The sequence below is a fragment of the Leucopleurus acutus genome (assembly GCF_964270905.1).
Source record: "Leucopleurus acutus genome assembly, chromosome: 10".
NCBI lineage: Eukaryota > Metazoa > Chordata > Mammalia > Artiodactyla > Delphinidae > Leucopleurus > Leucopleurus acutus.
In genome coordinates, this window is record NC_139153.1 from 72327199 (window position 1) to 72339545 (window position 12347).

The window sequence follows — 12347 nt, forward strand, 5'->3', positions numbered from 1 at the left end:
TTGAGTTCGCTAGTGACCGTGTGGCCAAATCCAACAGCCCCTCTTCTGTCTTTATTGTACTGGACTTATGAGCTGCACTGACCATTCCTCTTCGCCCAAGATCCCGTCTCGTTTTGGCCATCATATATCATAGTTCCCTCCTGCTTGCTTTAGAATGAAATAGTGGTTCTCAGCTAGGGGGGATTCTGCCTCCACAGGGAATATCTGGCAACGTCTGGAGACATTTTTGATGGTCACAGCTGGGTGGTGGTAGTGGTACTTCTGGCATCGAGTGGGTAGATGCCAGGGATGTTGCTGAATACCCTACAATACAGAGGGCAGGCACTCTTCCCCAAATAAGGAATCATCAGACCCAAAATATCAGTGCCAAGGCTGAGAAATCCTGGGAAAAGGGATCTGCCAACTATGGTCAGTGGGCCAAATCCTGCCCACTACCTGCTTTTGTAAATAAAGTTTTACCAGAACGCAGCCACGTTTATTTGTTTATGTATCGTCCATGGCTGCTTTTGCACTAACATGGCACATCTGAGTAGTTGTGACAGAGACAGAATGACCTGCAAAGCCTAAAATATCTCTTTTTTTTTAAAGTTGAGAATTATGTTTTTTTTTGTTGTTGTTGTTTTGGCGGCGTTGGGCCTTCGTTGCTGCACATGGGCTTTCTCTAGTTGTGGCGAGCGGGGGCTACTCTTCGATGCAGTAAGCAGGCTTCTCATTGCAATGGCTTCTCTTGTTGTGGCTGGTGGGCTCTAGAGCGCAGGCTCAGTAGTTGTGGCGCACGGGCTTAGTTGCTCTGCGGCATGTGGGCTCTTCCCAGACCAGGGATCGAACCTGTGTCCCCTGCACTGGCAGGCAGATTCTTAACCACTGTGCCGCCAGGGAAACCCAGCCTGAAATATTTCTATCTGGACCTTTTTCAGAGCAAGTTTGTCCAGATGTGAGACGGCCTGTTTTTAGAGAGGGAGGGTGGCATAAATATTTATTCCTGAGCTCATAAAGGGAAAAAAAACCCCTGATTTCTAAGACCCCTGTCTTAGAACAGAGTTGCTGAATCACCACTGGACATATTGAAAACTGTCTAACGTAATGAACATAATTTCAGCAGCTAAAAAAAGGATTCTGCAAACATGTGCCTGATGTTATTCCTCATCTGGAAAACCATACAAAACATTTCTGCCATAAAAATCTTAACTGGAGTTATGGTAGAAAAATGTCCCAAGCAACATAAAAACAAGACAAGAAAAACATTTTATGGACGTCACTGAAAGACAACCAGAGCTTGAAATACTTATTTCTGGTTGTTAAAATGTCCTTTGTCGCCACCTAGTGGAATAAGGAGTTGTCGCCTGTTGGAGGGGAGTGACTGGAGGAAAGATGCTGGTTCCTCTGGGAAGAAACTGGTTGAGACCCTCCTTCCCTGCCTCTCCCACCCCAGGGCAAGTAGGGGGGAGTCCTACTGAGGAGGTTTCCCTATTTCAAGTAAGTAAGCCCGATGATCAATCCAGGGGCTCATTTATTCCTTGCTGACATGAAGATGATATCATGTCCTGGCTCTGAAGGACATTAGAGCCCAGAGGAGGGGACCCACGCCCAAGTCTCTCTCCCCATCTCTGCAGGAAGAGAGTTGCTAGTTCCAACTCACTTTGGCAGGTGCCACTGACCTACGGCTAAGAGCACCTACCTCATCGGGCTTAAGATTAAATTAATCAATACACGTAAACATCCTTTAAAACAGTGCCAGGCAAATACTGAGTAATTGATAAATAACAGAATTATTAAGATGCCTGAAATACACCTGAAATATTCCATGAGGATGAATATTATAAACAGAGGTCCCAGTTGGCCTCATTCATACAACTAGGGATGTTCCCTTGGTAGAGTTTCAGCAGCTACCTCGTGGGCATCTCTCCAGGTAACACTGCACGTTTGAGACACTGGAGGTTACAGGAAGAGAAACTCGGCAAGGCTCCTAAAAGAAGTCACTTATGACAACCCTTCTTGGAGGCAGACTCACCGAGAAGTAAACTGGAATTCTATACTAGATGCTGTGGGAGGGAACTGTGTGCATCTCACCATCAGTGATAAATAAATAAGCAAACAAAGCAAACCACTAGGCTGGAACAGTGGTCAGAAGCCCAGGCTCTGTACTTGAACACATAGGGGTTCAAATCTCAGTTCTGCTTTTACTGGGGGTATGACCTGGGGCAAGTAAGTTTACCTAATGTTCAGTCCTTATTTGTAAAAACAAGGATAAAACAGTATCTGCGCCACATGGAGTTTCTGTGTGGGGATTAAATGATCTCATCTACATGAAGTATGTAACAAAATTAAGTGCTTAGTAAACGTTATTTAATGCTGTTATTACCACCTACTCTCAGTTTCCCCTTTTCATTGTTTTAAATTACACTTAAAACGGCAGAGATGACAAATAGACTTTACCTCATGAGTCAACTCTGATCAATTGGTTGTGCCAGCTTGAAGCATTAGGATTTAAAGGATTTGAAAGGATTTGAGTCTTATCTTAATGTGGTAGCAAAAAGTATAGCAATTGATTAGTGATGTCTGCCCTGGGTGCAGGAATGAGCAGTATTGGTAGGAAAGCCATCTCTGCCACAGAGAGTTCCTGATTAGATGTTTTAGAGCCATTCTCAAATCACTCGGCAGGGACGCAAAGAGAGCAGTCAGTACTAGTGAATATGGTTTGGGTGTGAAGGGAAGAGGTTGGAATCAGAGTTCCATCCATCATTTCTGGAAAAGAGTGAAGTTTTGTCACTAGAGATTTGCTCTCTGATGATGTCCATCCTTATTAGGCTTTAGGACATCAGAATGACCGTATTCTGAGTCAGAGACAAGGTCCACTCACCATGAGGCACCATGTAGACCCCAAGGATGAAATGAGGAAAAACTGGAGAGTCTGGGTTCTTTTTCTACCTGGAGACACCTCAGACCACCTTGGCCCAGCCCCTACAGAGGCATTATTCATCACACACTTAGATTCAGTCCCTGGCCCAATTCTACCTACTTGCCACACTCCTTGCAGGGGAAGATGGTGGTGGGGTCTGTCTCGCCGCTGGTGGTGCTGTGAGAGGGTGAGCTCTTCACTGAGCAGTACCCGCTCTGGGCACTGCCAGGCTTCTGCTTTCCAGAGGGAACAGCACCCCGAGCTTTGGTCACCTGGTTGGTGCCACCGTGGATGCGGGCATGGCCGTTCAGTGCCTGTCGGGAGCTGAACACCTGGGGAAGAAAGGGAGTGACATGACATCTACAGTCCTGAAAAGGAAATTAGGGTTATTAGTTACTCATTGGTAGAACATGGGATACTCGAAACAGTGTCTAATGACAAGGCCTAGGGGTTTTACATAAGCAAACTCTGGGCAAATGCCACAGAAAGTAGAGATCGAATACCACAACCACAAGTGCTGTGCCAGTAAAAAACCCATCACTGTTATAACCAAAGACTAGGGCTCAATCCACTGCCTCCATCTCACAGGGAGGCCATTGGGCCATTTCCCCTCTGAACACCTTATTTTTTCCATCTGTAAAATGAGAGGGTTTGGACCAGCTTTCAAACTTTTTAACAGCCAGAAGCTACCTTCCACCCCTTTTTTCTTTTCTTTCTTTTTTTCTTTCCTTTCCTTTCTTTACTTAAAAAAAAATCAGGTCTTATTCAAAAGCTCAAAGCAGAGGTACTCTGGCTGAAATAGACAGCCCCCCAAAATTGAATCTATTTGCTCAGCTCTATCTCCCCCCTAGGAAGCCCTCGAACCCCAAGAGACACAGCTTGGAAGACACTGACTAGCTGCTCTGATATATTCTATATGTTATTTCTAAGCCCCAATCAGTAGCCCAGTGTTGAAGCAACGTTTCCGACCCCGACACTGTACTGCAGGATGAAAAAAAGGGGAACGACCTGGTCTTTTGAAGGCTGCCATAATGCACGGTTTCCCAACCTCAGTATTACTGACATTTGGGACTGGATGATTCCTTGCTGTGGGGCTGTCCTGGGCATCACAGGATCTTCAGCAGCAACCCTGGCCTCTCTACCCACCAGATGCCAGGAGCACCTCCCTAGATGTGATAAAAATGTCTCCGGACGTTGCCAAATGTTCATGGGGAACAAAATCATTCCCGGCAGAGATCCACTGCTGTAAAGGGATGTAATCCACACCCCTGGATTCCAAGAGCTCTGACTTCCAGATTGCTAAGTGCATCAGCTAGTGGGAGTACCCACTGAACTGTCCAGACACAGATGGTCACTCTGTGTTAAGTTCATGAGTTCTGTTTATAGTCTTGCAGGGAAAAAAAAAAAAATCTTTCGCTGATTTAGCAACCAAAACCTCCATGGTTAGGCATCGAATAAAACTAACATGGTTTTTCCCTGTTGTTTTTTAAAGTCACGAAAAAATATTCACCTTGCTGAGCATTTTTGATTGGGTAAAGTAAAAGATGATTTCCCGCTCAGGAAAGAATTTACTGTACACCCAAACTATGAATTGAGGAAGCATCCAATTTCTAAACAAATTCACCAAGGACACTGTCATTTAAAGTCACATCTCACAGCTAGTGGGAAGCAGCCACATAACACAGGGAGATCAGTTCGGTGCTTTGTGACCACCTAGAGGGGTGGGATAGGGAGGGTGGGAGGGAGAGGCAAGAGGGAGGAGATATGGGGATATATGTATACGTATAGCTGATTCACTTTGTTATAAAGCAGAAACTAGCACATCATTGTAAAGCAATTCTACTCCGATAAGGATGTGTAAAAAATAAATAAAAAGTCACATCTTAATCATCCCCTAAAGGGAGTGCTGTGTACAATACGGCAATGATGGAGTGAAGCGTCCAGCTCATTAAACATCAAAGATAGAAACAAGCTAGCAATTTCTTAGGTTCTCTTCAGAGCTAATGCAAAATGTATGTATCATTTAAAAGGAGTTTTTCATTTTTTCTTAAATGTAAATCAAGTGAATTTCTGCTTTAGGATCTAACTATTTTAAAGACTGTTGCTTTCTTCATCTAAGTGACAGACTCAATAAGCGGCATTCAATGCACTCTGGAAAACAGTATTATCCTGTGTAACACACAAGCAAGGATAAGCACTAACCTGGGGAAAACAGGGCTTCATATGAAAGGAGCAACATTCTGAGTTTTTGCATAATACCTCTAGAGCTTGCCTGCACAGGTGTGCCCAGCTTTTAGAAACGTGATTTGGGAAAAGCTCAACAATTCAGATGAGTGGGGTACCCGGGGGACTGAGAGTCCAAAGTTAACAATTAAAAAAACATATCCATTAAAATACACAGGGAGCCTTAGATCAGGCCAGTACAGATCAAATGGTGATCTGTGATCAAATGGTGAACTGGTTTTATTTTAGCTAAATGATGCTTCTAATGTACTTGAAAAGTACTAGGTTAGGTAATTACACAGACACCTTTTTAGCCTGTTTACATGAATAATTTGCTTAGTAAATCTTGTTTGCTTCCCCCCAAAAGTACAAAGATAAACTTTAGCTAAGTCTTTGTAATTATGCCATAAAAAGACACTCCTTCTCTGTGGGCTCTCCCACTGCATTTAAATGCATGTCTCCAGGACATGACCTGTGTGACACAGCCCAGGAGGAGTGGGGGGGCACCAAGTAACGAGGAGTGTAAGTTCTGGAGGTCAAGGTCCATTGCAGAGCCTGAATCACATTTTCCCTGAGGGCAGGGACGGACCTGTGTCCTCCAAGCACATGCGCAGTGCTCAACAGAGAACACACACTCCAGAAATATCTACGGGCTGAATGAATAAGTAAATGGATGAAAGAAAGAAAAGCATGGCCACATGGACTTCCCTTTGCCAAACTTTCACTGCTGAAAGTACACCTTTTGCAAAGTGCATCATCTCTTAAAGCCGGGCACAGCTGTATGTACGGCTCTCAGGAGTCCCAGATCCCTGGAGGGCGCAGAGACACTTACAGCTCCACAGTTGGGCATTTCACAGATGAAGGAGCCTGAGGGCTGGCCCAGGGCTTGCAGGGGCGGCCCCTCTGCGGAAGCCAGGACCGGGCCTGGTGGTGGCTCTGGAGACTTGGGCAATTCACTCTCCTCTTCTCTCGTGGATTTCCTGTCTTCTTCTGGGTCTTCCTCCTCCTCCTGTACCTCTTCATCTTCTTCACTCGTCTGGTGTTACGGCAATAAAAGCAAAAGGGGGAAAATCCCCAAATGGCAAGTTTAGTGATGAACAGAACCCAGGGGCTAGGAGAGGAGAGAAGGGCTGGACGCTGGGGCTGCATCGGCTTCTTTGTGCATAAGGAAGGGCTGGCAGAGGCCTCTGGGGAGCGATACGGTTTCTACAAGGTTGGCCATTGGACACTTGGAATTCTGAGGGCAAGGAAGTCCCCCCAGCCCACTTTGGGTTCCCTTATCACTTATAAAAACATATCCTAAGGCAGAGGATATACAGATTTCTGTATGTAGAGTTTCTCCCCCTTGTTTGAGACCCACAGACCTGGACACTGACTAAAACACAGGCAGGATACCCCACTTGCAGCAGCTCTGCCTCCCCAGAGCAGTGAGGAGGGTTTTCAAGCAGTAATGACACTGTGGAGCCCCTCTGGACAGAGACTAAAGACCTATCAGGATTTGTTTTTAAAGGTCTTCTAACACACTTCCTTGCAAGATGCCCGAGATATTGATTTGACCTGTGGAAGGCACATGACCCATGGCATTCTGATGCACTTCTTCTCTGTTCTTGTCAGAAAATAGGATCAGAGACTGAACCACAGTGACTCTGAAAAGGAGCAGAAATGGAAGGGGATATTCCCTTTTATTTATCATGTGCTATATATATATATATATATATATTTTGGTCTCTGATAATGGTCTCTGATCATGGACCCTCTATAAAAAAGAATAAGAAAAATATTTCTATGAATAATTATCCTCTTTGTGACTGTGTCCCCTCCCTCTGCTTCAGAACAGCAACAAGGTGCAGAATTAAGCAGAAGGTCCTGACCTTCGTCAAGGTTACCAAGACAGTTAATGGAATAGCCTGGAGGAGGTACCTGGGCTGGGTGGGGATGGGGGCCAGGGATCTAGGAGGCCCTTTTAGTGAACTAACTACCTTACTCTGCAATCTCAGTCCTCACAGGGGTGGGGTGGGGGGAGGGTGTGTGTGCAAGGGATGCTTGCTCCTCTGGGCCTAGAAGGACTGAGGACCAGGGATGGGAATTCCGTGTTACGTCAACCTCATTTTAGCGTCTATTTTACAGCACTTCGCGGTGTACAAAGTGTGTTTGCTGTGTCACTGAATAGGCTGTAAACAGTCCTCCTAGTTTACAAATGAAGAAACAAAAGGGATGTCCCGCTGCCTTCCACCCTGATGGGTCATCTGTCTCTGCTGGGCAATCTGCACACCCACTGCTTAAAGCATGTGGGCTGGGGGACTTCCCTAGTGGCACAGTGGTTAAGAGTCTGCCTGCCAATGCAGGGGGCACGGGTTCGATCCCTGGTCTGGGAAGATTCCACATGCTGCGGCGTGGCAAAGCCTGTGCGTCACAACTACTGAGCCTGGGTTCTAGAGCCCACGAGCCACAACTAGAGTCTGTGTGCCACAACTACTGAAGCCTGCACGCCTAGAGCCCGTGGTCCGCAACGAGAGAGGCCACCGCCATGAGGGGCCCGTGCACCATGGCGAGGGGTGGCCCCTGCTCGCCGCAACTAGAGAAAGCCCGCGCAGCAACGAAGATCCTACACAGCCAAAACCAAAACAAAACAAAACAAAACATGCACATAGTCTGCAGTTTGGTTTACCCCAGACAGTAATGTAACTCTGGGTAAGCCTACAATTCTTAGAACCTGGAAGCCAGAATTTCCAAGAAGAATAAAGATTTCTGAGAGTAGCAGTACCCCGGGATCCAGAAACCACCAGCTTTCTCTCTCCAGTTTGGATTGGGGATGGGAGAGAAAGATAATCCCAGTAAATACGGGCATTGGGCACACTCCTCACTGTTTCAGTATTATCCTTATTTAATATGGTATATGTGCATATTTGAGACCATGTATTAACAGGGTATACTTAAGAAATGGTCCCAGTTTCCAGTGGGTAAATTAGGATTAATCAGTAATGATTACATTTGCTGAAAGACTTCAACGAATACAGATGTAGGCTTCATACATTTTACAGAGTGATTTATGATATAAGCTTACAGATCTCTTACTAGTATAGAATATACAGGTTGATATAACTTAAATGGCCTTATTCTCATATGAATCAACCACCTTCCAACCTCAGAGAATTTCAGGTACAATCATGTTACGTCTAACTCCACGGGTTCGCTCCATTCCTTTACAGAACTGGAACTCTGTGGTCTCGGGTACCAGGCTATTAAGCAGACGGAGGCCTACAGCTCACCATTTAAAGTAAATTACATGGAACTTTCAATGGCAATGGCACTTATTCCACAGCAGCTGTTATACAATTTTCAAGTTGTTATACAAATGTATACAATTTTCTCACCATGCTATTGTTTGACAGCTCTTAAAAGTTCCACAGAGCCATTAAATTACAGATCAAATGATACTGTCCTGTGATTATATAAGTCTCATGAACGTAGACAGGTTTACTTCAAACGGCAATCTACACATGTTCACAAAATGATTTATCATCAAGTGAAAGTGCTCACCGATGTGACGAGAGATGCAAAGACAGAGGACAAAACCCTAACGTGTAGCACTCTGTATCAACAAGTTGGCCATTTCGTGATGCATCATGAAAGGAAACATTTGGTATGATTCCAAAATTGGCAGAAAAGTGGGCAAGTACAGAGCAGGGAGATGGTTATGTATTACACAAAGTGCTCAAAACCCTGAGTCCAAATAAGAGTTTCTTGAGGAGATTTTTATTTCTCAGGCCTGCAAATGGCATTTGTATTATGAGAAATTTATAAGTTAAAACACAAATGCTCAACAACCCAAATTTCTTCAACGACACAAATTTGAGTGTTACAGTCACTGATGAATGATGATGGTGATGACAACATACTGAAGGCCTGCTGTGAATCAGGGACTATACACACACACACACACACACACACACTGCTAGTTTTCACAAAAATCCTGCACAATATTTTTTTTTCATTAAAAAAAAATTATTTATTTAGGCCACACCATGCAGCTTGCTGGATCTTAGTTCCCTGGCCAGGGATTGAACCTGGGCCCTCAGAACCTCAGCAGTGAAAGCATGGAGTCCTAACCACTGGACCACCAGGGAATCCCCTACAAATTTTTATTTTTTAAACAAATGAGAAATTGGCCAGAGAACTAATTTTCCCCAGAGCACATAGCTGGTAAAGAAATTGAACTGAGATGTAAACCCTGCACCATCTGATTCTGAAGCCTCAGCCTTAGCTCCTTGCCTGCCTGCACATGTCCACAGATGCACATCTGTCCATCTGGACGTGGCTTAGGTTTTCAGCTCAAACACAGAGCTAAACCTCTCAAAACCATTGAGAACCAGCCGCCTTTCCGTGTCAGAGGGAAGGAGGATGTTCCCCAGGCCCCTTGTCAGTGGATCGCACTGCAGGCAATTCAGGCCTGGGACCATGGGGGAGCTGTGCCCTCGGAGCCTTGACCGCTGTCTTCCAAAGTCAGGTAACTGCCTCAGCTGGTTTCTTTTTCTTTCTTTCTTTCTTTTTTTTTTTTTTTTTGCGGTACGCGGGCCTCTCACTGTTGTGGCCTCTCCTGTTGCGGAGCAGAGGCTCCGGACACACAGGCTCAGCGGCCATGGCTCACGGGCCCAGCTGCTCCGCGGCACGTGGGATCTTCCCGGACCGGGGCACAGACCCGTGTTCCCCGCATCGGCAGGCGGACTCTCAACCACTGCACCACCAGGGAAGCCCTCAGCTGGTTTCTTGAACTGTGCTGAATTTTGCTCACAGCCAGACCCACAGGTTCGCCTTGAGTGGAAGCAGGAGCCTGGGCAGGGAACAGGAAGCTGTGGCCAGCACTTCCCTCTCGCCTCCTCAGCAGAGCCCACCTTGGCCTCCTCTCCAGCCTGCAAGGGTGGAAGGCCCTGTGACGGTCTCAGGCCAGAAGTCAGGTCACCTGCTGGATGAGCTTGTGCTATGCTGACCTCCTGGCCCCTAAAGAGCAGTCACTCCTCACCCTCCTTACTCCCCCCCCCCCCCGTCTCCCTTGAAAAGTCCCTGAGCTCCCCGACTGTGCTCCATATGGGGGGAATATACTCCCTTTAATAAAATATTGAGGAGAGCTACCCAAGTGTCCCAGGCAGGCCCAGAGGACAAGAGCAGGACCCCCTCCTAGGACTGTGCCTCCTGCACCTTCCCCGTCCTTGCATGGTCCCAGTTTTTCATGTCCACTTGGCAAACTATCCTCAGAAGGTTGACTGTGTCTTCACAGTGCCCTAAAGGGAGTTGTGAGCTACCACAGTGGCCTTGAATCAAGATTTTCTTGTTTTTTGGGGGGCCTGAGTCATCTCTGCACATTCAGCTCACAGGTCACAAGGTGTGGTTGCACCTGACCCAGCCTAATACCGGCTCCTGGCAAATAAGCCCAAGGAGGTGTGGTGCCTGGGGTGACGTCTTAACCTTTCCTCCTCAGTCTGAGGCTACACGCTGGCTCGGGCCTTTCTACCCACCTGCAAGACACTGCTGGCCCAAGATGGCGCCTGTGCCTAACGTGGTCACACCTTCCTTAGTAGCCCTCCTCCGCTCAGAATCTCCTGGTTCACCCCCTCTCTTCCCAGGGAGTTCATAGAGGGATTGTTGCCATGACCCAGAGCGACTCCTACCTGGGAAAAACGTTCACTCATTCATTCAACAAACGTTTACTGAGTGCTGATATCGTGTCAGGCACTGTCCTAGGCACTTGGTAACACCCAAGTTGAAGAGACATCAACTTGATTTGGGAAACCATATCCTCTGATTTTGCTCTCTTCCAAAACGTGACTCTGACAGATCCCAGAACATTCCAGAATTGGAAGGGACTTTCTAAATCATCTAAACCATCGGCCCCCTTTTACTGGTCAGTAAGCGTAGGGGCCAGGTCCTAGGTCTCCCAGGCCAGTATTCTTTGCACTTCCTCATTTACTGTCTATTCTGCTCATTCAGAAAAAAATGCTCTGTGTGACCTTGGGCAAGCCCCTTCCCCTCACTGGGCCTCAACCTTCTGCCTGAGGACTGGTGGAGCTGGATGAGAGAGAGTCCCCAAAGGCCATATCTAAGACTTTCTGGACCTCATCTCATACTACTTTTTTTTTTTTTTTTTTTTTTCCCCTGTACGCGGGCCTCTCACTGTTGTGGCCTCTCCCGTTGCGGAGCACAGGCTCCGGACGCGCAGGCTCAGCGGCCACGGCTCACGGGCCCAGCCGCTCCACGGCATGTGGGATCTTCCCGGACCGGGGCATGAACCCGTGTCCCCTGCATCGGCAGGCGGACTCTCAACCCCTGTGCCACCAGGGAAGCCCTCATACTACTTTTAAAGACTCTTGGGGTTCACAGTAAACTTTCTCCTTGTGTATGCCACATCTTCCCACCTATAATATATGCTCCTGGGGCAGGGGGCAGAGGCCGGTTTACAGCCCCGGGTCACCCACAGCACTGCAGACATAGTGGGAACTCAATTGTTTTTAGTTGATTGAACCAGAAGAGGCCACGTTGCTTTTTTAAACGTTAGCCACAGGTGAGAAAAAGGCTATTCAGATATAAGACATCACTACTTAAGGCAGTCAAACAAAACTCATCATAGGAAACCCTGAATATAGAATACTGCCATCTCTGATCAAAAGATTGGCAACACCATTCTATTCTACAGGTGTCTTTTTTTTATATTTGGGTCCAAATATAAATTTATATATGTGTATATATTTCTTAGCTAGGATCAATTCTTAGTTAGGAACTTAGGCTTTGAAGCATTAATGAGTCCAAGTGGTTTGCGCTTCTCTAAGAGGATTTGCATGTGCTTGCCCTCAAGTGTTACACCAGGGAATCAGGCTCAGACAACACACTCACCAGCCTTTTGACCATGGCTAAGTTACCTAGGCTCTGTGCCTCAGTTTCCTACCTCACAGAATTGGTATAAGGAGTAAAAAAGTCAATATGTGTCAAGTGCCTCCTAGTACAATGCCTGGAATGTATGAAGCACTATGTAAACGTCTGTGAAAGAGATTAACCCACATATGTGCTAGTAACACTTACATGGGGGACACAATTGGGAATGAAAGTATAATCACAAATATTCACGATGTTTATGAATTCCAAACACATTCCCTGATGGTTGCAGATGAGAGTTTAGTAATCTGTTGTAAGACGTAATTTTTACACACACACACGTGTTTTCCACAACATGTGA

General features: G+C 46.3%; 1 protein-coding gene across 6 annotated transcripts in view; it reads right to left on the reverse strand.

Annotated features, from left to right (window-relative positions):
• TRERF1 (transcriptional regulating factor 1) overlaps nt 1-12347 on the reverse strand; it is a gene marked incomplete at its 5' end in the record, with an annotated part of 37825 nt that overhangs the window by 1027 nt on the left and 24451 nt on the right. For 4 of the 6 annotated variants that reach the window (XM_082847721.1, XM_082847718.1, XM_082847722.1 and 1 more), the window contains 2 exons: nt 3020-3231; nt 5955-6158. In XM_082847721.1, the coding sequence (XP_082703847.1) occupies nt 3020-3231; nt 5955-6158 (416 nt within the window). Of the gene's footprint in view, nt 1-3019; nt 3268-5954; nt 6159-12347 lie in introns of all 6 variants that reach the window. The other 2 variants (XM_082847723.1, XM_082847720.1) reach the window with 1 other exon arrangement.